General features: G+C 41.6%; 1 protein-coding gene across 2 annotated transcripts in view; it reads right to left on the reverse strand.

Annotated features, from left to right (window-relative positions):
- Positions 1–360: 360 nt before the first annotated feature.
- The window catches only part of LOC108027142 (neuroligin-3), a 38,790-nt gene continuing 13,267 nt past the window's right edge, over positions 361–25,883 (reverse strand). For both annotated transcript variants that reach the window (XM_017098361.3, XM_017098363.2), the window contains 9 exons: positions 11,931–12,203; positions 10,764–10,961; positions 9,765–10,157; positions 8,924–8,960; positions 6,296–6,508; positions 4,593–4,731; positions 4,083–4,234; positions 3,673–3,785; positions 361–3,548 (listed from right to left, as the gene is read on the reverse strand). In XM_017098361.3, the coding sequence (XP_016953850.1) occupies positions 2,380–3,548; positions 3,673–3,785; positions 4,083–4,234; positions 4,593–4,731; positions 6,296–6,508; positions 8,924–8,960; positions 9,765–10,157; positions 10,764–10,961; positions 11,931–12,203 (2,687 nt within the window). In that variant the 3' untranslated portion in view covers positions 361–2,379. The remainder of the gene's footprint in view (positions 3,549–3,672; positions 3,786–4,082; positions 4,235–4,592; positions 4,732–6,295; positions 6,509–8,923; positions 8,961–9,764; positions 10,158–10,763; positions 10,962–11,930; positions 12,204–25,883) is intronic.

A 25,883-nucleotide genomic window follows, 5' to 3' on the forward strand; every position in this document is an offset into this window, starting at 1 on the left:
GTGTGGGTGCATCTGTGTGGCTGCTAGTGCCATATTTGTTTCGCATAAAGATGCAGCCAGCTATCTGTATCTGTATCTTGGCGCACATGTCTGCGGATACTCAACGCTTCAATGGCCTCTTAAAGTGCATATGCCTCCATTATTCAACACTTCCGTTTGGTTAGGCACTTTAATCGGATTCCATTGGATACCTCAATAAGGACGACGTATTTTAAAACGAAAAAAATATTTTACTACTTTAAAGTTGGTTGTATGACGAATCATTAGGCGAAGTGAAATTTTTGCAATGTGTCAATGGTGTGGATTCTTGAAATACTTACATTCCTTATTATTAAATTCCATGAAAACCAATCGATCGGGTATTTTTTTATAATTTTTGCAACTTTATTATTATTTAAATTTCCATTTCATCTTAAGTGTCTGCAACTTGTTTCACACCATTTTTGTGGCTATAAACCATAAAATTAAAATTTCTTTTTTCCTCCATTGGTTTTTATTTGTATTTTTACTGATTTTTCTATACCATTTAGTCCGAATTTGTTAATGCTACGTCTCTTTCGCACAATCGTTACACATTTCTAACGCGATAGTTGTCATGAGTTTTGGTTTTAATTGTATCCTTTTTGTTTCGCCAGTTATGCAGCAGACTATAAATTATTTATATATACTGGTTGTATTATTTTGCTAATTATGCTAAGTTTACACCATTACATTAATACATAAGTATGTTTTTATAGACGTATGTATACGCATACAGAAGCTATAGACTTATACATTCTCAATAGGGCTGTAAATGGTTTCTGTTTTTTATTACAGTTTTCTTTCGACTTTGGTTTTTGCTGCCGCTTAATGTGTTTATGTAATTTACAAGTATTTTTAGTAGGCGCCGTAAATTGTTTGCAATTTTCGCGCTGTTTCACTTAATGAGCTGTTCCATTGCTTAATTTTCCCATTCTATTTTTCGCGCGTATCATTTCCATTTTAATTACAATTTCGGGCAATTGTTTGTAAATAGTTGTAATTCAGAACGAAAAAACTAACCGAATACAAAAAAAAATCAAATTATGAATACTTGCTACGCTTTCACTGCGCGTTTCAATTGCCCCGCTTAACTCCTAATGGAATTTTTAACTATTCTCGCAGTTGGAAATTTGTATAGCTATATAGAGGAGCTTACTTGTTTTTATGTGTGGGCTTATACACGCATTTAATTTTAATAGCTATATAAATATTTATTTAGTTACATAACAAAGTAGCTGCATGCTTACAATTAACAGTTTAATTTAATTTGCTTTTGTTTTTGTTTTGTTTGTTTTCTGTCTGACCAAAGTTTAGTTTCAGTTTAGTTCGAGTTAGGTTGCTTCTATTGTTTTCTTGGGGTAGTTGTACAGCTTTTTTACAAATCTTCTGCCAAAACTCAAAGAAACAGCTCCTTTGCACCTGTACATAATTTGATTTTATTACTGCCATTTTTGTCGGACTCTTTGCTAATTCTTTTGGTTTTTTGTTTGGCTAAAAACTGCTTTCTCATATTCCTTTGAAAATGTATATATATGAGAGTTGTTAGTTGTACACGGAGAGTAGTACGTTCAATTCTGCATCTAGTTTTATTTACACACAATACACAATTATAATTCAGTCTTTGGAAGAATAACATTCATGTTCTTTTGTTTTACGCATCGTAGTTTTCCTATACGTTTATTCTACCGTAATGTTTTTATACTAACGCCAACAGAAGGAAGAGATGGAAACTTGTCCGTAACTTGGAATCGTGTAGTTTATTGGTCCTAATTAGTTGCGAAATACAGAATAGAGTGGAAATAAATTTTAAAAATCTAAGTAATAACAGAAGTATAGTTCGCCTTTCAAATAAAAACAATATAATATATTTCATTGATATTTTAAAGGAAGCTAGTAATATCAATAAATGATGTGCAATCTCGAAATTATTCGTTATACATCGATGTAGTTCATCGTAAAATCAATTTTGCTTTGAAAAAGCTCCACAACTGGTTCTAAGAAGAGTAAGGGGCTTTAAACCGAAAAACATTTAAGATGTTGCTGAACACTTTGTAGCATAGTGTGAGTTCCAAGTTAACTTTCCTTGATAATGATTTCGACAACAATCTACACTTAGTCAACTATTTACAGAGTAATTTATAAAAACCAACTAGCAACGGAGTTTAGCAAGGAGGAGCCTCTGTGTGTATTGGATAGACACAGGTTTAGCCCCCGCCACACACCTACTGGCCTTGTGACCCATGTAATTTATATATAGAGACAGCTGAAACGCATAGGAAGAGGGGTTGGGGCTTCAGGACTAGGACTGAGGACGCAGTGCGTTTAGAGATCACATTTAAAACGCACGGTCAATTAATGTCACACACGCAGCTCGTCCATCAGAGGATGCTGCTGCTGCTGTTGCTGCTGCTGCTGGTGTTGCTGCTGCTGCTGCTGGTGTTGCTGCTGCTGGTGCTGCTGCTGCTGATGCTGCTGGTGCTGCGTGGTGGTGGCCACAATTACCGGCACCGTGGGTGGCGTGGGCACCACCAATCCGCCGGCCGTGGTCAGCACGGTGGTCATGCTTTGATTATGATGATTCTGCAAGTGTTGCTGGTGGGTGACCACATGTTGCTGCTGCTGCTGTTGCTGCTGGGCAGGCGAGTGCTGCTGGGCCTGGGCCTGCGTCTGCTTCATGCAGCTCTTTTTGGTCAGTGTGCCGCATTGATTGCCCATCACTTGGAGGGCGTGTGGCGGCGGCATTTGCACCACCCCGGACACGCCCACCGCCCCGCTGACCGAGCCACCGCCCCCCGGGTCCTGCAGGGACTTCATGTGCTTCGGCGGCGGCGGGGCACGGTGGGGTATGTCCGCGAACTCCGGCGGTGGCAGCTGGTGGTGCTGCATGGCGTGGTGGTGCGACAGCAGAGTGGCCGGGTCGCTCTTCGCGTGGATGGTCAGCGTCTCCAGGTCCCCGCAAATGTTGTTCGGCATCTGGCCGTTCTCCTGCCTCTTCAGCTTGGTCTGGGGCCTGGGCTCGCTCAGCCGGGTCTTGTCCCGCTGGTAGTAGACTCCGGCGAAGATCAACACATTTAGGATCAGGAGCGAGCATCCTATGGCTATGGTCACACTCAGTGCCGTCGAGTAGGCTGCAAAGCCGTCGTTGTCCTGCGAGGCACTGGCCGCCCCGCCGCCGTGATCCCCGTCCATCATGTCGTCCGGGTATATCTTGCTGCCCCCGTAACGAGTGCCGTTCCGCTGCAGCGACGAGGACGGCGAGCTGAGGTTGAGCAGCGAGAACACCTGGTTGGTGAAAATCGTAAAGTTCCCCATGGCCGCTGCATTGGCAGCCCGGGAGGTGTACGGCGGATTAAGGGGCTTTACGGAGGCATCGCTGGCTATGTTGTTGTCCTCGTCGTCGTCGTCGTGCAGTTGGTGGTGAGCAGCGGGCACATTATCGCCTCCCGGCTTATGCAGATCCGGGATTAGGTTCAGCCAGAAGGAGAGGCGGTGTGCTCTGTAGTGGTTCTTCAGCTTTGGCTTGGTATCTGAAGAGAAGCGTTAAAAGAGAATACCAAATGGGGTCCGCATTATAAACGTAATCTTCAGGCTCTAACACTGATACGTGGCACTCAAATGAAAATGTGCGCTAGAATTAATTTCCATACTTACCGAAATTGAGGTATTTCTTGTGCACACTTTCGTAGGCCGTCCACTCGATTGTTTTATAGCGACTCCGTTCCTGGCGACTGCCGTGCTCCGTCTCCATTTGCTCATTTGGATTGCTGCAATCGGGGAGATTGTGTGTTTAATATGGGGCGTGGACAGCGCCGGCATAAATGTGAAATGAGTGCACGGAAAGAAAAAGCTTCAACTAAAATAAAAACACACACTTTGGCCACGGATAAATACTAATTTTAATCACGCCAGGTATAGGATTGTAATGGATACCAAATAATTTAAAATTATGTATTAAAATCGGTAAATGGAAGATGTAGGAGTTTTTCCCTGCGCATGTGTTTGTGGCCAGCTGGCTGACCCCATCCCAAATGGAAGCCCGCAGCATTCAGAACTGCACTTACCCGGTTCGCACAAAGTTGGACCAGTAGAACATCACAACTTCCGATAGACTGATTTCGGTTTTCGTGTAGTTGCGCGTGAAGTGATTGAAACCACCAACGAGCGGGGCACCGAAGATATAGGGCAGGTCCTCGCCGTGAATGCAGCCCTGGCGCTGCAAATGCCGGAAAACCAGAAATTAAATTAGGTGCCAGGCCTCACGCCAGCCCTTGACCCCAAACCAATTAGTATTGATGCATTGCACCTGGGCTTCGGCCTGTCAATGCAATTATTTTGACTTGACTTGCTACAAAATTGGGATAGTTGTGATGGGAGGACTCGATATGTGTACGAAGAAGCCTTATAGTTATGACACAGCTGAAAGGGAATGGATGGATTTGGAAACCAATGCACAGAAGTTAAAGTTCCAAAGAAATCCTCTAAGTTCTATGTTCGTTAAGTCCATCAACGTTTCCTTAAAGGTATTTACTGCCTTTTTATCCCCCTAAAGACCTTCCTGAACTTGAACTCACCTGCGGATAATCACCGAATCGCGTCTGGTAGTCGAACACGTACAAGTAGGAGTTGCGATGGTCCGCCGAATGCAAATCCACCGTTTGAGCCGCCGGAGCCACAACCTGGGCATCGCTCAGCGCCTCCAGTGTTTCGTCCCTGGAGGGAAAAGCACAACATTAAAATCAAATAACATTTTTTCAATATTTGCCCGCCAGCGCCCTTCAGCTCGTTTGCAATTTTCCGGCTATTTTGCTATTGCCCTTCGCCAATCGAGCTGTGTTCAAGTGCGCAACTAACAAGCCACTTTGAGTGCTGCTACTTGCGTTGATGTGGCTCGTATTTACCTGTTTACCAAGTGGGTTCTCCACGCCGGCCTAAGCCTATTTTGGTCTTCCACTTTTTACCCCTCTTTTCCTGCATTTTTCCCTGCATTTTTCCCTATTTTTGTCTGTCTGCCCCCTGCGTTTTTGTAGTTTTTTAGCATTCGAGATGCAGCTGCGGAAAATTTGAATAAAACCCATTTGGCGCATTTGCATACATATCTTTTCAATGCAGCAAAGATGGAACCACCAGGAGAGTGTCTTGCTTTTTATTATTTGCGTTGTCTCTTTCTAAATTTAGAGTTTGAAATGGGCGTGCTTTAACTTTAAAAGCTATTTAAAATAGCCTTCTTTTTATGCAGATAAATAGTATATATCAATAAGTATGAAATATACCATTCGGAGAAATTACGATGGGAACACTGAAATAATAAATACAACAATACTTGGTAATTGAAGGGGCCTAAGTTTTAGTCAATAAAATGATTTTAGTAAAAATGTCAACATTAATTCATATAATTATAATCAGAGCTCTTGGTAAAGAAAACTTGGTGGTGCGCGGCAGGCAGACCTTTCCATTGTATTGTTGACATTTAAATGGAATGCCTCCCTCCTCCGCACCTGTGATCAATGCTCCGAGGAAACGCGGTCTCCGGCGGAGTTGGAGCGTGAAACGTTTGCCGTGCTTCATCGCAGGCCACTTAACGCACGTCCGCACAACTCCGGCGAGTACTTTGCCCGGGGCTGTGAAAGGCCGTGAAAGGCTGCATTAAGTATACGCCTCGCGTTGCACTTGGGAAATCAATTTGTTTGGCATATTTCTTTGGAAATATTGAAATGTAATTCCGCATAAATTATGCAAACACAAATAAATTGTTTGAGGAAATCGAAACGAAACGAGAGTCGAAATGTATATCGCACATGATATCAATGCATTCTGTGCGCCTGCTGCAATGTCACTTCGACCTAGTCGCAAACATAAATATTGATTGAAATCGAAAAATGAAAAGCAAATCATATATTTGATTGGGCTTGTGTGCGAGCGATTTCCATGTCACTTAGGCGACCCGTTTGCGGACAAATTGCAGCCAAACATTATTTATGAAGACCGGCAGGCTGGCAGGCTGGCCGACCCGAGTGGACAAAAAATTTGCATTTCATTTGCCATAAGATTGAAATCAAGATTCACTTAAGCCGCCTTAATTGAAACCTGCTCGGGAGGTGGGCACCGGGGCGAGAGATCGGGCATGCCATTGCGCATTTAATTAAGAACGAAATATTTATTTGGCACACACCCTCCATGCCCGCCTTCCGCCCCCCGGATCCTTCGTCTTTACCCCTTCCGGCCGCCTGGAGTCCCGGCTCGGGGCCTGGGCTCGCATACAAACGCAATTACTCACCGGATATTAATTGGATGCTGCACGGGCCTCTCCCAATCCGTATACTCATTGACAATCGTGGCGAATATCTCGTTCAAATGGAACGTGTACGTGTTGCGTACGTAGGCCTTTAAAATTCTCGACCGGCGATCCGCCTCGATTCCGTACTGCACGTCGCCCGAATTGAAGCTGAAAAAGGCCTCGGCACGTGTCACGCCGGCCATCAGGTCGTATCTGCGAAATGCGATTGAGAAACGGAGTCAATGTGTGCACTTGGAAAATTAACCAACTGAATATTACATATTTTTGTAATGATGGCTTAAAAAATCGGGTTAATGCTTGAGTCAAATAAAGAATAAAGCCTATAGATTAACAATTAACTTACATTTTGTTTTAGCCTTTACAGAATTTAGAATAAAACTGTTTACACCCAAACTATTTTAATTAAACTCTCTTCTAAAGCCATTCAACGAAATGTTTGAGTACAAATTTTACTTAATTTAATTACACATTTTATATATTCAGCCCCAGAAAACTCGAAAGGAACTCAAGTGTGTTGAGCAAGTTGAGCAATCAAATATTCTTCGACACGAAATGTAAAAGCCTGATGAAAAGATTTTATTTTTAAAGACATAGCCTTGAAGTGACTACTCTTTTTCTGTGTGTACTTATTGGAGAGGTGTCAGAGTTTGCCCTTGTTAACCCCTCGCCAAAGATGAGGAGGTTCCTCTGACGGGTTAAGGCAACCTGAGTGGCTGATTGGGCGGGTCGATTTCCGACCTCCCTGCCGAATTAAGAAATAATCCAAGGCCCTGGCCAAGTGCTCGCTCTGCCCTAAATTATGCTGTGTAATTACAAATGTGCAACCAACAAATTGCATTCCTCAAGCATCAATTCACATTTATCTCTCTGCCACAATAATTTTGCCCGAAACTTTGGATCCATTCATTTGTTAACAAGTTGGAGCAAGCCCTTGCAGCTAACCGCACTCTTGATAGATTTAAAACTTTGAAGCAACTCTTGGCCAAAAGCAGCTGGGCAAGTATCCACCAGTCACTGACCAGCGCATCTACTTGCAGCACTTGCAATTTTAAATTTATTTTTGCCTTATTTGTTTATGCACAGTGTGCGATGGACATAGACGAAAGGAGGGATTGGTCGGTCGAAAGTTTTGCGTTTTATATTTGGCAAATTTTATTTGCTCTTTGTGCATGCGTTTAATGGAATTCCTTTGGATATTCGGTGCGGTGTACGTGTGTGCGTGTGTGCTCGGCAAATTGCTTTTAAATGTGCACAAAGAAATATTTATACTCCTTTGGCTGGGAGACCGACTAATAGCCCCGGGGCATTGACAGGTCGCAAAGCGCACCGAGATAAATTCACGTTAGACCCACAATGCCACGCTGCACTTGCAGCTCAAAGCCAGGACCTCAAAGTGCTGCAATTTTCAACTCAAAAAGAGTTCTCATTAACTATTGACTGTGCGTTTGATTGGCTGGCATTCCACTTCCCAGTTAATTATCTATTCAATTGCAGTTCGCCATGGTTCTTGGCTCGAATTGCAGCTGGCCAGTGATGGGAAGAACTGTAATTCGTTGCTTATTGGCTTATAATTGAACAAAATCTACATATCTACCATTAAGACTAGGGTATTGTGAAGCTTTCTTGATTTTTGAGCGACTCACTGGCAACCTTTTCTTTAAAAAAATCATAACTTTCTGTTAGGCTACTAATTATCTTATTACGGTTTTTAAGATAGATCCAACCACAAAAATAAATCAAGTGCCATAATACTTATTAAGTCTAAAATATAATGAAATGGTTTTCATACAACTCCTTTATAAGTCATTTCCAGTGCCTATTCACCGTAAACCAGTTTGGGGATTCAACATCAGCCGCACATCAATTATGGAATCGCAGCTAATTAGCTGTTAATAATATATACTAACGTTGTAAAATGGCTCAAACACAAAGTGCATAAATCAAGTGGCCCACACCACTCGGCTCTCCAGAAATCCGCAGAAATCCACAGGAGCCACAATGACCAGCTTGCTGCCGAGCATAACAAAATGAAGCCCGGCACTAGCGTGCCTAATGTGCATAAATTAATTATATGCAAGTGTGGGCCAGCAGGTTCGGGGCGAATCTTATCGCCGGCTAAGCTAGCGGCTGTTAGAAGGACCCTGCCGCGGCAACAGTCAAGATAAAACTCCTTTGACACCCAACAAAGCAAGCACAAACTTGCCAAAAGAAGCCAGAACTTTAAATTAATTATAGCCCATACTCTTGTTACATAGTGCTATGCACTGGGAAAAAAATTGGCTAAATGGTGGTGCATCCAAACATTTTTAGTTCATTTCCTAAATACCGTTAAGACTGGTAAAAAATATTATAAATAATATAACAAGATCATTAGTTGGCTTCGAAACCTTAACATAATTTACAATGATTTCAGCTTATTAAAACGGACATCATAATTCGGACATTATATATTCGGGTATATAAATTTGGACATATCCTAGATAGTAACGATGGGATATTTTGATGAATTTTTCTCTGTGTAATCCCACAGACTTATGTGCGTGTGTGTGTGGGGGGTAAGAGTTAAGGTAAAAATAATTAAGCATTTGCTGGCCTGGCCCAACTTACCTTGACAACTTGTTAATGGCAGTTTTTCTCATTAATACTGCATTAATTAAAAAGTCCGCCGCATGTTGCGAAAACGTGTGTGTTGTTGTTCATTCGTGCAGGCATATGTGTGAGGAAACATCATTTCCATCACCATCATCATCATCCGCAGAAGCCGTTGGAATGGTGTTGGGAAGAAAAATGGAGGGGCGAAACACCATTGCATTATAATTTATTTTAATTATGCAAAGGAAATGAAAGTAATTTGCGAGCAAAGGAAAAACGCGACCAGATGTACTTAAATCTTTTACGAATTTAACTAACACTTTTTTGTTACGAGACATACATTGTAATATAGTCAACTAAAAAACTAAAAAAAAAAATTGATGTGACATTTAAAAAAAATTTTAAACATTGCTTCCATATTATAAATCACTACTGGTATTTTTTATGAATTGGCGAGAGCCATCATATATTAGCTTTATCGAAGTCTTTTTTATGGAGAATCTGTAGTAACCTCGAGGTTACATATTTTATTATGCTCTTTCTAGCAGAAATCATATATAAAAGTATATAAGTATATAAATGCTTTATGGATGTATGTATCTAAGCAAATAGTTGTTGACAAAATACACGAGCATCGGCAACAGGGCGTATGAGTGATGAGCTATAAAGCAAAGTCTAGGTACAAAGCAATTGACATAGACTTATAAACCAGCTTCGGAAGATACAAGCTATTTAAACCCATATTTGTTGATCAAACATATGAGCATCAGCAGCAGGGCGTATGAATGATACATTTTAAGGCAATGGCTAAAATCTAGTTTTCAATACAATTAAAATGGGCAAAGTCGAAACTCACCGATATTCTCGAGTTGTCCGGGCGTTCCCCAACCGCCGGCAGCAGCTATTCCCGCCTCCCCGCCCAGTCCGTTTCCGGCGGCCGTCGATGCCTGAGCCTGGGCCTGGGCCGCCGGAGATCCGGGGGCGGGGGGCACGTAGTCTCCGCCGTCGATCACCACCCCGTCGATGCTGGGCCCGAAGGCGAAGCCGAACTCCGGCGGACGAATGGGCACGCTGAGCAGCTGGTCCAGGGTCTTCTCGCGCAGGCACTTCATGAGGTGGGCGTGCGGCAGGTCGGAGGCGCAGTTCACGTGGTGGGCCACAATGGCTGCATACTTGGCCGGGTTGCTGACCAGCGACCAGGGCGCCAGCCCGGAGCCGGACATCAAGATGGCTCGATTGAACAGCAGGCCTAGGAGTGGGGAGTGCAGGAGTACACGGAAAAAAATCAGTTGAACATTTAGCTGCTGAAGTACTTTATCAAAAGAAACGGCATGTGATTTTCCTATGGGGGGACCTTTTATGTTCCCTAAAAAAATGTTGAAGTCTACTATTCAATTAAACATGCGGACGAAATAACGGTCTCTACAACTCTGACATGACTTCTAAAATATGTTCCTTAGTTTTAGACTGTCTTTCAAAATATTTTATAAAAGAGTGTCAACGAGACTTGTTTCAGATGATTCTCTCCGGCTTTTCCAAACTATATGCAGACCCTCGAATAATACCATTTAAAACAAAGAGGAAAGAGGAAAATTATGAAACATGTTGCGTGCTGCAAACCGGTATTTAAAATTTAGTTTCTTGGAAATTGATCTCAACAGCAATAGATATTATTTATGTGGAATTTAATAAAGTATTTAAAACAAAAAGAAGACTGCAACTAAACTGAAAAATGTCGAAACGGGTTTGTTTTCTGCTCTTTTCCCTCCGAGTGGCTAATGAGATGGTGTCCTGCACTGCAGCACGCTTCCCTCGTATGTTTGCACCGTCAGTGGGATTACGGGGTGGTACTCACCCTCCGGCACGGCCATGGACGAGATGAGAAAGTGGACGCAGGCCGCCCCTGTGCCGTGTCCGGCGAGGGTGATGCTGTTGGGGTCCCCGCCGAAGGCCACGATGTTCTCCTTGAGCCAGTGCAGCGCCGCAATGATGTCCATCAGGCCGTAATTGGCCGGCAGCTTCGAGTAGCGGTCCGTGTTGGCGTTCAGAAAGCCTGCAAATAGTTGCCGGGTTTCCCCGCACTTAATCAGCAGTTTTCCTTGCCGCCTGATTGGCTCGCGAATGGAAATTTAATCGATTCGCCGCGTACTCGTGCAGTCAGTCAGTCGGTCGCGTTGCCTAAAAATGTGCAAAGTCACGCGTGCAAATCATGATGTCAGCACTTCCGTTTCCTCTGCAACAACAGAGGCGGCGGCAGCAGCAGCAGCAGAAGGGGCGGCTGGTTTAGGGAAGGGGCCAGAAGGCAGAAAGAAATGGCAGGCGCCAAATGAGGTCACACTAATTTCGTCTGTGCATTTGAATTTACACAGAGTTTCGGGCGGCGCACAGTGGAGTGATATTTTTTAGGCGTTTTCGTAATATATATTGGAAACGGTTTTTATAACAATTAAAGTAAAACTGCACTATTTCAAATTACTTAAATATGTATGACCTAACTGAAAAACAGAAACTTAATTTTACTTATTATATTTATTAAATATTAATCTTTCCTTATGTGAGTTTCAAGTAGTCATACTATTATCGAAAATAAGCAAGGTGCTTTGATGGTTTGAATGGATTCCCTAAATATTATCAATGAATTTTTATACATATCCCACATTGTGTATCTGATTGTGATATTTTAAAATGTTCTACAAAAATGTATAGGACAAGTTTTCTTTGCCTTTCCTATAGTTTCCACTGTGCTGCTGCGAATTTCGCGCCAGACTGTAGCTAAATTAGTTAGATTATGGAATAAATGTACGCCTGGTAGCTGCTGCAGTTGTTACAGCGGAAGTGCAGTTGATGTTGCAGCTTGTGCGATGGATGGGAGTGGAGGTTGGCCGAAAGGCTGAGGGGTTGGTTGGCTCACGTCCGCCTCATTGCACTGACCTCGCTGCCTGTCCGTCCGCAGTCTTCGTCCTTTCGGTCATGCACTCGGCATATCAATTAGTATTAGGATTTGAGTGTGTGGAGCACTTACCCAGCACTCCGAGGCGATAATTTATGGTTACAACCAATATTTGTCCATAGCTGGCTAGCACCGATCCGTCGTAGGGATTGCCGCTGTTCCACTCATACGACTCGCCGTGCACAAAAACCAGCACAGGATACTTGGCAGGACCTCCGCCAGCCGACGAGGAGGATGACGAAGACGACGAGGAGGATGAGCTGGAGCCACCACTGCCAGACGACGAGGAGGATGAGGAGCCCGCGGATGAGGACGAGGAACTGCCCGAGGAGTCACGCGATCCGACTGTAAAATACAGAGAGAGAGAGCAAGTACGTTTATTTAATCTATTTTTTATACTTTAAAAACTATCCAAAAAATATTTATTTATGTAAACTATGTGTTAATAAAAATCGTGACACTTAATACTGATATAGATTTTTTCCCACTTGAGTTAAGAGGTTTCGACCTATTTTCGCTGTGCAACGAACAGAAAAAGAAATGTTAATCGACAGCTGCTCAATTGAAGGAAACGACGGAGGTGAATTGTATTATGGGAAAGCAAAAATTGATTGTCTTTCCGCCGGAAGTCCTGTGGAAATAATTCAAACTTGCAATGAGGGAAATAATTGCGGAAGAGAGATTCACGGACTGCGCCTTTAAAGCCCCCAGTTGAAAAGCCAAGACCATTAATCAAGTCTGCCTTAGAAAACGGGTAAACAAGGTATTAAATCAGACCTCCTCTATTGACTCGACTCAGGGGCAAATGAGCGTCTAAGCCTCGAAAATAGCCAAATTAGACGTAAACAACTCTTTCCCCTTCGGCCTGTGTGACGAAAGCCCAAGTCAGCGAAGGCTCTCGTGGTCTAGTGGATTCCAATCGGAACCGCCACGTTTTGGAGCTTAAGATATTTACGTATTGAAAGGCTTTTTCCCTAAGGGGAAAAAAAGGCACTGCATTGATCCCTTTTGCTGACGTGTGTGTGCGAAGTAATCCTCAGACGGGTGGGAGCCGTTGAAAACGCACATTACGAGATTAGGGCGGAGAGGTTCAGCCATATAGACGGGATAAGTGTGTTTTAAACATTTTAAGAAGCAAGTTAGAATCTCTTTTTAGATTGCTCCTATGACCATGACAAACTAAAGTCCAAGTTTACGTTCGAAATGTAAAGATCTAAAACTTTCTTGAAATCAAGGATTTATATTGAATTAAAAAAGATTTTACAGCACACAGAAATATTATCACCACTACAGCAGTCCTAACTTAGCATCAAAGCTGCACACTGCCCCAAAAAATAAGACATCACTTTAAGGCCATGTACAAGTAAAACTATACTCACTTTGCAGCAAGGAACACGAAATCGCTCGCAAAATGCAAACATAAATTTATCTTTAGAAAAGAAGGAAGCGAGGAGGAAAGCAGAGTTTGTGCAGCTGCATCTTTGGTAGATACATATCGCATGTATCTGAGCACACGCTTGTATCTGAGCTAGTCAACATCAGGCGGAGCTGCCCACCACCCTCTCTGCACCACCCCCCCGTGCACCACCCACCGAACAAAGCCACAACAACAAGCATAACAAAAGCAATATGAGCACGGGTTTCTCGCCTGCTGCCCACATAGAAAGTTGCTGGCTGGAACAAAAGAACCTGCTTATCAAAGCGGAAAAAGAGTTGAGGAGGCGATGGGGTTTTCGGGGTGGGGACGGATAGGGGGTGGTATAGATGGCTCTGTTCTGTTACCAAGAGTTAGGAGAAGTGGCGAAACGAGCACCGTATAAAGGCCGAAGGAGGAAAGCAAGTTACTGTGTCACTGACTTTTATAAATAGCGCGAACAAAGACTGACTCGTGGCACGTGTGTGGGCCCCGGGCAAAGAATCGAGGGGGAGCCGCTCCAGATATAGACAGACACCTATTGAAACCTGGCCAGAACCCACTGAGAGTCGGTCCCTGGGTGTCAGAGTGCCGCGGAACGGAAACCAATGTCAATATCTGGAAAATCTTCTCGCCTTGATGTCACAGCAGTGTCAATTGTCACATTTCGAGCTAATTCAGTGAGTTTCCTCTTAAACACCGATTCTTCGGAAAATTCACAGTGTCAACAAATCAGTTTCAACTAGGCCATATCTGCTCTCACCCACTGATTTCATAAGCTCTTCGTACAAACGAGGCACTTTAAACATTTTTATAATTTGCTAATTTGGAGCTTGGCAGTTTAGCTCGCCAAATTACACCGCATAATTGACAAAAATTTCTATATTAGTTCTAAGGAAAGTTTCCAACCTATAAATTCCATGAAGGCCGCAAAAATTCAAAGCCCCCTTCCGTCATTACAGTAATTTGGGGCCAGAAAGGTTCTTGCCAGAAAGGGGAAGTAGGGGAAAGCCACGGAACATGCAAACAGCATTTAAAACTTGTCTCCAAAACTTCCGACCACCCGCACAAAACCCGGCCAGAAAACTTTTGTTGTCATTTCAACAAAAATGGCGACGTTTTCTGCAAGTTGCAGCCCCCGGGGGTTGCTACTTACAACAACCAGAGAAAAAGGAATTAAACTTTTATGACTGCCCCCGAGAAGAAGTCAGCACATACACAAATGCACTGAGAACAAAGAACTACTTTGGAATTTGTTCCTGATAACTCTTAAATGTTTTGAATGAATTATTATGAACCAAGTACACCGTTTTTGAGTTCGGTATGTATAATACACCTTTGAGTCTATACTACATAGAGTTTATTTTTACAAAACTGTTTAAATAAAATCAGGAATATTTTTTCCATTCATTCTATTATTTCCGTGTACGAGATCGCAGACAGACGTAAGTTTAGCAGGGCGCCCCAATTGCCCCGCCTTAGACAACTTGTACAATAGTTTTTGCTGGGTGCTGGGCAAAAAGATTGCTCCGCATAATTTCGGCAAATGTAAATATTTTGTAGGAACGCGACTACAAATATGTGTTTGCCGGAAACTAATGCGACTTTCGGGGCCCACTGTCGGGCTTGTTAATAAGTTGAACATGTTTTAATTTACATGCTCGGGTTGTAGTTCAGTCTGCCTGCCCATTTATTTGCGACCGGCAAATCACAACTTGGATGTCAACTTTTTAGGCAGTCTCGTCGAAAGTTTCCGCCGGGAGTTGCCGTCTTTCGGAGCGGTGTCTACGGTTCTGTGTTATTTTGACTGGCATAAATTTAATCATATTTGCAGCATGTGGCAAATTGTCGCTTTCTCTTTTCTGCCAGCTAATAGCAGTTTTGCAGCGACATTTAAACAAATTCTGTCAGTGTGCCACTAAGTGGAACTAAAGTGATTGACAGTATTAAGGCAGCACTCTCAAAAACAAGGCAACTGGGGAACAGATAAAGACATTAAGCTGGATTACACTTTACAATCTGGAAAGAACCGAGGGAATATTACATAAATTATTCAAATCAGACTTTCGTTCCTTAAGAAGTACCTTAAACCAGCCTGAATTAAGGGAGCAAAACAAACTATAATATGAATATATCTTATAAGAGTGACTTAATTGAACATCTAAAATATTAAGTAGTTCAAATTGTCAACTCCTAATTTAGAGTAGATTTGGCGCACCATCATTTGCCTTAATGGCTTATAATTTTGTAAAGTGTTTTGTGAGCATTTTATTGTTCTTTTTTTAGAATATTTTGAAATAGTTTTCTCGGGTCATTCTATATGTACACACACTCGCTTTCACATTTCCCGCAAACAAAGTTTAGTTGACAAACCACTCGAGTATGTAAAGCAATTTGTTGATAATAAAGTTGCTGCTATTGAAATTCATTCTCAAGTATGCTCACACAATATTGTATTGCTTGTTTTATGGCACACACTTTCACACCCAAAACAAACTCAATAAACAAAAAAAAGTAACAAACTAGAGCTCGGGGAGAAGAGGAAGCCGGTCTGAAAACAGCCTTCAGGCAACCAAAAACTAGGTGAAATCAATATCCTCAACTCATTTTGCTTGGCCTGCTGGCAGCCGCATTGTCGTCGGGTTCCCCGACTTTCCCCTTTCCCTGGAAAACCCTTTCATTTCCTGCTCCCCAAACAATGCTACTTGTGTTCGATGGAAGATGCTGCAAAAAATCTAGTTCATTTCGTTTTATGGTAGTTGTAGTGAGAAAATTTCATTTCGTTGAGCTTCAAGTTTAGTGTCGTCCTTTGTTATACACCGAGTATACTTTCAAGAACAGCCAATTCTGGTCAAGGGGACTTATTTAACTGTATTAAAAAATATATTATTTAAGAAACTTAGAGGCAGAAAAGAATTTTCTTTGTTGCCACTAGGAAACAGCTTTAACCTGAATAGATATAGGAAAACTTAGAAATAATTTTATATTTTTAAACACACCTTTAATAAAATTGGGCTTTTATTATAGAAGTATTTCCTATTACATTATACTTCTATTATTTATGTCTATCAAGTATTCATTGTATTTTTTGAAGTCCTTCAAGACTGACACAGGTCGAGTTTAAAGTGTTTACTCAACAAATTCCTGATCTCCATCAATCTTTTTCCCTGGCATTTTTTTATACCTCTGTTTTCCGTTTTATCGATTTAATAAATTGCAGAGTCGCTGGGGCGGCGTGTGTCTTCAATTTAAGGTTCATTGGGCTTGGGGTCCGTGGAAATGTTTCGCCGGGCACTGAGTTATCCAGGTGACACAGTTACGGTCACGTAAGTTTTCCTTTTCTATCATTATTTTTTCGACATTTTGCACTTTTTGGCCAAGCTGCTGGTCCCCTTAACTCCTGAACCGAACCTGACCCGAACTGTTCCGCCCGTTTCCCTGGTTTTAGGTGGCGAGTGCATTTTCGGTTTTGTAGTTTATTACTTTCGCTCAAGTTTTTCTTTTTCCTCCCATTTTTATGTTTTCGATTCGGCGAAACTTTCCAGCTCCGACAAATGAATGAAACTGGTTGGGAATATTTTCGATATTTTTTCAGTTTTTCCTGTCCCTTCCTGTAGTTTTAAAAAGCTTGTTAAGCTGTTGGCTGCGTTATGGGGGCTTAAGTGGTGTTGGGAGATTAACACAAACATGTTTGGGGTTTTCCGAAAAAGGAGCACATGGAGTCGTAACTTTTGCTCAGCCAAAACCCGATAAGTGAATTGAATAATTCAGTTGGCAGACAAGATATAAATGGGGATTCCTGGCTATGCTGTGCTAAGCTGGCAAATGTTTTCCAAAAAATTGTTGGCCAAAAGTCAATTGGTTCAAATACCAATTAAAGTTCCTGCGGTCAGGCGGAGAAACTTGATTTTCCACTTAGTATTTTTCTCGAATTGCATGAGTGAGTAGGCAAATGTACTCGTAAATGCAAAAAGTCATTCAAACTTAAAGTTTTCGCAACGGCAACTTTTCCCGAAATTGTATGAGCAGAAAGTTTTCGAATAGTTGCACTGCAAATTGAAAATGTTAAAGTTTAAATTCCGAGCGTCGGCTGCAGCAAAGCTGGCAATTTCGTCCTAAATGAGCCATCTAATCTCCAGTAATCTGTGGCCCTATAATGTTAATAAACCCAACGGATAAGGTCTCGGCATTTAATATATTGCACGTACTTGGCGGATACGGTATATAGGATGGAACCAGCCGCAGGAAACAGAGCGAAATGTCAAAGAACGGAGAGAGATGAAATTATGATTTCGTCATGCAAAATGCGGCTAAACACTCATAAATAAAAAACACAAAAGCTCGTAAAAGAAATATGAATGCGTCTGTGGGAGCGGGAAAGTATGAAGTTATCACGTGACTCCTTACGCACATTGCACGCCATAAATTACAAAGTACTTTGGCCGCCAAAACTCAATTTACATTCACGTACACAGCACCCAGCCACACACGTGCTCCTTTTCTCCACAGCCCCACAAATGCCCTTTGCTTCCTCGCTGATAAGCCCGAAATGAATGGGGAAAATGCGACGGGAAAATGGTCCAGGAAAATGCCGGAGAAGCCAGCGCCAGGCAAGTGTGAAGAAAAAATTGTTGCATTAAATTAGGCGCGCACGGAGAGTGGAAAACTTTACGATGCGTCACTTGGCCCACGCCACACTTAAATGCCGATAAATCATTAAAAGAAAAATAAAGGAAAGCGCTGCCAAGACGAACCGAGGCGAGACGAGTCAAATGCAAATGGAAAATGTTGCTGCCAACACTGCTTGCTGTTCCCTTTCACTTTTTTGGTTTTTGCTGAACTTTTATAACCCACAAAATACGATTTTTATTGCTTTGGCCCTGTGGCAGCGTCTGGCACTTCATAAAAATGTAAAATATTATGATGCCCCCGGACACGTTCGCTCAAAACGCATTGTGTGAGATCCCCTCGAATTTTTTCCCTGCACTCGCCCCTGCAAAAAAGGGAAATCCGAGCGTATATGGTAATTTCTTTTGAAATGTCATCGAAAATGATACTGGCGGGAATCAGTGGCCTTTCGGGCTCCTTAACGATCCACTTAGCCCAGCACCTGTTAGCCCAAGCAGCTCCGGCTGCCATTTGCAAGCTAGTTAAACACATGTACCGACTTAATGTAAGCCAACCCACTCTGCGTATACGTAATAAATTGCACTGCAGGCCAGAGGAGTCGATCGCAAGTTGGCTGGGATCCGGGATGTGGGATGCGGGATGGGGGATCCGGGCCAGAAACAGAACCAGGCCACTTAATCTTAATGCATTCTACCGCTTAACCCATGCACAGGCTTAACTCCGGCTTAAACCAGCCAGCTCGGTCTGCCAGTTTTGCATACGAGTGCACAGGTGAGAGTGCATTTTAACGAAACCAATATGCGGCAGACACCTGACTTCTAAAAAAGAATTGTGGGCGAAAGGAAAGCCCTTCAAGGAGAGCGCAGCACAGAAAGAAAGTACCTGATACTGGTTTTATATATGTACGGGAAATATGGGAAATATGTACGTATTTTAATAATTTTATTAATCAGGAAAACCGAACCTAGTTCTAATCCATGGTATTTTAAAATATATATGATGGTACCTTTACTTTAAAATGTATGTTTTACCTTATTAAAATTAAAGTGTTACTGTATTCTAACCGTTTCTATTAAAATAAAACATAATCAAAATGATCATGTGTTGTTGGGGAAGCTGTTTAAGGGAATACGGTTTCATTTCAATGAAATATTGTCATGAAAAAAACCTTTCATTTATAAACTGAGGTGCCTCGATTAAGAAGCATTCAAACTATTACTTCTAAATATAAAATTCCCAGACAGCCATCTATTCCATGAACATTTTATTATTTTCCCAAAATGGGGATTTTCCCGAAGTGTGGAGCTGCTGCGGGAAGATAAGGGGCTGGATGGGCGAGGAAAAATGTCTGGACCAGAAGGGAGACTCGGCGTGGCTCCTGGCCCTGAATGTTGTTGCAAATTGAAATATGCAATTTGTCGTGAGAGATTTTGTGTGGCTTTGCCGCTGCCTCCGACTGCAGGTCCTGCTGCGCTGGGTCCGCTTTTCCCCGCCAGCAGCCCTTGCCTTGCCCCTTTCCCAACTTTCCCTTCCTTCCTTTTCGATTCCCTTTTCAATTTCAACGTATTATCGGTTAACAACATTATGTCAGCGTTCAGGCGTAAAACTGCTTAAGAAAATTGCGGACTGGGAAGAAATGGCGAATAGAAATTGGTTGGAAGTCGTTCTGAAATCGAAGCAAGTGCTTCGCCACCTTAATAGTTTTCTTTTCCTCATTTTCCCCATGGACCCATAGCAATTTATGGTGATCGGGGGGCAGGGGCGCAGAATCTGCCACATAATTGCGTTCCAGTTACATTTTGCGCACAATCCTCGAGCGCGCTTGTTTTTCTGCATTTGTTGCAGCCCCGTAAATGTGTCATACATTGTGCTGGGACACCAGGGCGTATGCATAATGCGCACCCTATTTACACTGGGGCTTTCTTACTCGCATTTTATGCTGCATTTTAACGACTCCGGCTGGGCTTGTGCCTTCGCAGGGGAAAGTCCGCACATAATTGATGGCCTGCACATGGCAAGCTCATCAATAACTAACATGACGTATGCGTTATAAACAAATAAGCACAAAAACTCATCCATCGTCGGCATCATCAATATCCGCTAGATATGGCGAAAAATTGTCAAAATATTAATGGCCCTCAAGTAGTTCGCCCTGCTTGTTGTAGCAAATTTATGTCTATTGCTACAACTATTCGAAAGCGTGTCTAGTCCTCCCCCGCCCCTCTTTTCGGCATCTTTGATTGATAAATTTTCTTTTACGGCTGCCATTCTTTTTGTATTAGCCATGTGTGTTGTGTGGGTGTGCGTTGTTTGCCCGGCCATTTTCTTCCTATGGCTTCGTTAGTAAATTATGGCCACTTCCGCTTTTGCTGTCTAATAAACTGAGCCGTCATATGTTGTGCGTAAGTGTGTGCGCGATGGCTTACTCATGGGACCCTGCGTCCTGCCGAACCTCACTTTTGTTCGGCCACCGAAAACAAATTGACGTAAGTCGTGTGTAATTTATAATGAAATATTATACACGCTCGTTTGGCAGTTAGGCAGTCAAGTGTACTGGAGGTAATAAATGACAATGTGTGGTGTGATATCTGCCCGGCTCTCGGTGCGTCCTGGGGCTGGAGTGTCGGAGTCTTCGAGTGCCGGTGGAGAGTATTTTCGTAGGCAATTTAATCCGTGTCTTCCAGCAATCACAGGCGAAATCTTCAGATTAGATTTGACAGTTGATTTTGATTATGCAATCGATTAGGTCGGTTTAAGGCATGTTCTCGGAAGAGAAGGTCCGTGGCTTTTTAGGAGGTTAACGAAGCCAAACGACCTGTCTTTGTAAATTCACGGAAGACTAATCAATAAGAACCTGGGCACTTTGGGAGATTGAGTTCGGCACGCAAGCAAAGAAATAAGTTTGACTTGCTTACAACACTTACTTAACGACACATGATGAGACTGACAAATAATTTAAAATTTATATATTTTGGTAGGTAGACCGAATTAATATTTTCTTTCAAACTTGAGGTTGAGGCACCAATAAGAAATAGTTCCATACATATTTACCACGTGTATTTTATTTAATTTTTCATATCACAACCTTTTTAGGTATTTAACTTTTTAAGTACTGTACCTTATTACGAAAAATTCTTAGCTTTGGGAAGAAACCATGCATAAGTACCAGCCTAGAGCAAAGTAAGGAACTAATTAATGCATATGACAAAATAAAAGTTATTAAGACATACAATCCGAAAAACGTTTGCTGTACCTAAAAAGGTGGCAATTCCTGACACTCCTTTCTTTGATTACCCGCAAAACTATCAAATCGCAATTTTGTTTGCACTAAAACAGAGATTAGTTGGCGTGCAGTCGGCAGGACAGGGCGGGCAGGAAGTCTTAGGTAATTATTTTGCTACACGTATTAAGCGATACCCCAAAATGCATAAGTCAACTGTTCATTCATCCGGTCGGCTGACCCCTGACCCCGTGCGCCTGCAGACATGCCGCTACAAATTCGCGGCTATGTGTCTAATGCACTGCTAGCATGCAAAACGGCAGTCAGTGTAACGCCCTGTGATTAGCCTGAGACACGCTAAGTGCCCAAACACAGGGAAACAAAAGGGGAAATCATGGGGGATCTCCCGAGGAAACGTCTCGGGGGAAATGCTTCAAGTGCATGCAATGAAAGTTACTTTCCGCCTTTCTTTCGACGGACTCTGTGCCATTTGCAAGTTGCTATTTGCCTCGGTTTGGCACATTTTCCATTTCAATTTGCCCGCACACATACTTTACTCACTCCGGAAAGTGTTCCTTTTATTTTGGAGCAGCCGGCCAAATTGACCTCCCGAATCCGAAAGAGGTGGAGGCGTAGGAAGCCAATTATGAACTTTGACTTATCAATTTCTTGGAAAACGACCGCACACACCGAAATGGTCAAATTCTGTTGGTCACATTTAATGCGCAATTTAAATTCAATGCCTTGGGTTCTCACTACAAGTATATGGCTCACTTTCGAGGGTCAAGTGGCCATTGAAAAGGTGAACTCTCTTTGACCATTCGCCGAAATGTGACAAATTTTTCATGCATATTTTATACCTTGGCTTTGAGTGTTCCGGGCTGCCGCCGTGTGAGTGTGCTGTGTGTCGATGCGTGTGGGTGACCCTGGGTTGATAAAACAAAAATACATATTTCACAAGGTGGCTTTTGGGTGGCGACCAGGCCATTTCGGGCGGAGTTAAGAGTAACGCCGACGCTTTAAAAGCGCAATTTTCCGTGTCAATATTGAATATTTAAATTTGTATAAAAAGAGGATACAAATAAGAACACAGAATGGCATAAAGCGCGGCCTCGAATTTAAAGTGCCCTACAACGTGAAAAAGAGTCAATATTTTGGCGAATGGCCAGGTATACCCAATTCATATGAGTTTGGGAATGTATACGTATAATGTACATAGAATATGCTCATTTGATCCGTAGCTTTTTTTTAGATTGAATAGATTAATTGGTTAAATATTATAAAGCACAAACATAAAAAATGCTAACACGAAAAATAGCTATTCAGGTTAAAATAATTTAAGTATAACTTCATATTAGTGTGGCACGAATTTAAAATACCGCGTACTTTCTGGAGTGGTTAGATAAGTTGCCCCAATCTAAAAATCTAACTACTATTATAGAGCTTTTATTGCTTTTATCGGGTCGATTGTTGACTACGTTCTTTAATATATTTACAGATTTGAAAGAAAGGGGAAGAAACTCTTTTCGCCATTCTTGAACACAACACAAATTTCTACTTCACGGTCTCTGTGTTTAAAAATCGCCATGTAAAAAGAGTATAATAATATTTCGAGAAAAATATAAATATGAAAAATGCCAAAAGTGTCATGCGACATTGTTTCATAACAGTGAGCGACAGAAGAAAGCGGGGAAATGTCACACACACGCGCACATGTACGAACATACATATACACAAATGGCGGCCATCAGCAGAGACTTTGCTTTTCATACATATTGTAGATTTATTGATAGCACTCCTCGTTCACACAGCCGAAAACACAAACACACAGCGATGCAGAGAAAATAAAATGTTTTAATAATAAAGTGGAAAAAAGGAAGAAAGAAAGACGTAAGAAATTTAAAAAGTGTTAAATATTTTTTCTGTATAACAGGAGTTAAAAGATTTAAGTAAATATTCCATTCAACAACGACCAAAAACCATTAACATCTTGATTTAGAATATACACACTTGGTTTTTAGAGGAGTGACCAATACGGAAAGCATCTTTCAATAGTTTTAACCTCAGTTGTGAATCAAGGAAATGAAGTCCGAAAACAATGTTCCTAAGTCTTGTTCTCAGTGCAACAACACACGGAGCCCCACATAAATATGCACACATATACAATCAACGTAAACGCTTTCAGTTAAAGTCAATATGTAGTCAAGCGCTTCGTTTATAACACAAAGTTGACAAAAGTTTCCGACGCCCTTTTTCTGCCAGCCGCTTTTTTCCGCTCATATTTATGGCTTTCCATCGTCACTTGTAGGTAGTTATTCCAGAGTTATTGTGGATGCTGTGTACTTGTGTGTTGGCAAAGCCTAGGAAATTGCAATCGCAAGCAGCAAATACAATCAGCAACACAAACGCAGACAATCCCAGCGGAGGAGTGACTATCTGTCTCGAGGAAAGGAGTTACGCAAAATGAGCGATTTGATGTATGTACTTATGTACTGAGAATCCCCTGATGGGAATCGATTTGTGGGGATAGTTCAGGCTCCGATTTCAGGTTGACTGGATGGCTTGTTACTTATTACTAATTGGAATGCTTTGAAAATCCAAGGCTTGAAAGAGTTGCACAAAAATGAGAATTTCAACGTATTTAGTGTTTAAGATATTATAGCTTGTAAAATTCTATATACTGCATGTGCCACTTAAAATTAAGTTTGTAAAAAGTGTCACTGCGTTGTTTTGTATTTTAATGATCTTTTCAACGCATTAGGCCGGAAATATAATTAAATTCATAAATCTTAATAAGTCACAAAAAAAATCCGGACTTACATTGCTGGAAATTAAAAAGTTTCCTCGCATCTTATTGAGTACGCATCTAAATAGACTGTTCAATTGTAAAATCCTTCAAATTGCATGTGACATTTAAAATTAATTTTGTAAAACATGTCTTTGATTTGTTTTGTATATTAATGGTGTTTTCCACTCACTAGGCAAAAAATCTAAATAAAATCACAAACCGAAATAAGTCCCAAACAAATCCGGACTTACATTCCTGAAAATTAATAAGTTCCCTTGAATCTTATTAAGTACGCATCTAAATTGCCTGTTTAATTAGAATTTTAAAAGTTTGTTTCCAGTTTTCTGCTGTTCTGTCTGTGCCGTGATTACATAGAGCCCCAGTCCCGTCAAAAAGTGTATCAGTACTTTAAAATGTCCGTCCTGAAAAGGGAGGATTAAATCTTCATGAGGCCGCCTGCTGTGCATTGGCAAATCAAGTCAATGCTTTAAGACATGCAAACGCTGATGAAAAACTTTGCGAACTTGACACTAAATGGTACGCAGGGGCTGGGGAAATAATAAATGTAATTTCGAAATTTTCCGTTTCCTACGCTCCCTCATTGCGTTTGGCAATTGTGTCTGGCGTAAGAAAATGAGCAAAGTAACCTCATTCTGGGCTTTGTCTGACTCGTTTCGCCCCCACAGAACTGACAATCTCACCCGGCTGCAATATCTGCTGTGGAAAGTTTACGGGGAGCAGGCAAAGTAGAAAGTTACTTGCTTTTCCTTCCCTTTATTCTGTTCTGCAGTTCTTTTCCTCTGTCAGCTTTATTCAGTGTTAATTCGCTTGGTACTGTAAGAGAGAATGGTGCCTTGCTTCTATTTTTGGCCATTCATATACATAACTCTCGTATTGGCACTGCTCATATGAAAAAAGTTAGGAAGAACTTCATTTCCGTGTGTGACCAGGAACACGCACCAGGCGGCTCTCGTTTCGATTTCCGGTTCCGCTTTCGCAACTGACTGACTTGCGCCGCAGTTTGCGTGTTGAATGCCTCACGCATTCTGGCACACATCAATTTGCCCTCCCCTGCCACGCCTCCGGTCTCATTAATAATGTATTTTCAATGAGTTTGGATCCCCCGATTCGATTGAGTTAGGGGATAAAAGGGCATTGGTTATAATGAAACCGAAATTGCTACACTGAAAGGAGGTATAAAATATATAACATTATATTTTCATATTGGCAGGACAGTTTATGGATCATTTGCAGACGAAAAATTTAAACAAATAATTTTACCTCTGAAATGCAAAAAAAGGTGAAGGGTGATTCTTTCGGAAGTCGTAATTGTAAAGGTGTTTAGTGGTCGGACATTTATAGAGGAATATTTTATTAAGTAAAAACTATCAAAATTTGGTTGCTGAAATAAGATTACTATGACAAATAGTATTCGTAAGATCCCATTAGGCTTATAATTTTAGTTATGTCTGACCTAAAAAATAACATAAAAATAATATGTAAAACAAATAGTTTCGGTATTTAGCCACTGAATTTATGCAAACTTTGTGTATACTAAGAAAGAATAACTGGATAATGTTTGACATTTAAAGGGACATTGTTCAGGTACTACTTTGTCTCCATTGACAAATATAACAAAATTTCGCTTTGGGGTACTTTTCAAAGGAGACCCCTTTTCAATGGCTCATATCAATTTCAAGAACCACTTCGCCAGCATTCAATGCCCATGAAAAATATTTGTTTATTTTCTGGCTCACGCAATCAAATAACCTTTCACCAAACTCGATTGGCTTATTGGATTCAGCCGAAACCAAAGACACAAAGGAAAAATTTCATTACGAATTCAGCCACAATGCCGGGGCACGGATTTATGGAAAATATAGATGCATCGGATTCGTGCTTCACGCTTCTTTCTTTTGAAAATAAAAAGGTCCAGAAAGCCATTGGCACACATATATCAATTGGTCAATGGGC

This window comes from Drosophila biarmipes, chromosome 3R (assembly GCF_025231255.1).
Source record: "Drosophila biarmipes strain raj3 chromosome 3R, RU_DBia_V1.1, whole genome shotgun sequence".
Classification (NCBI taxonomy): Eukaryota; Metazoa; Arthropoda; class Insecta; order Diptera; family Drosophilidae; genus Drosophila; species Drosophila biarmipes.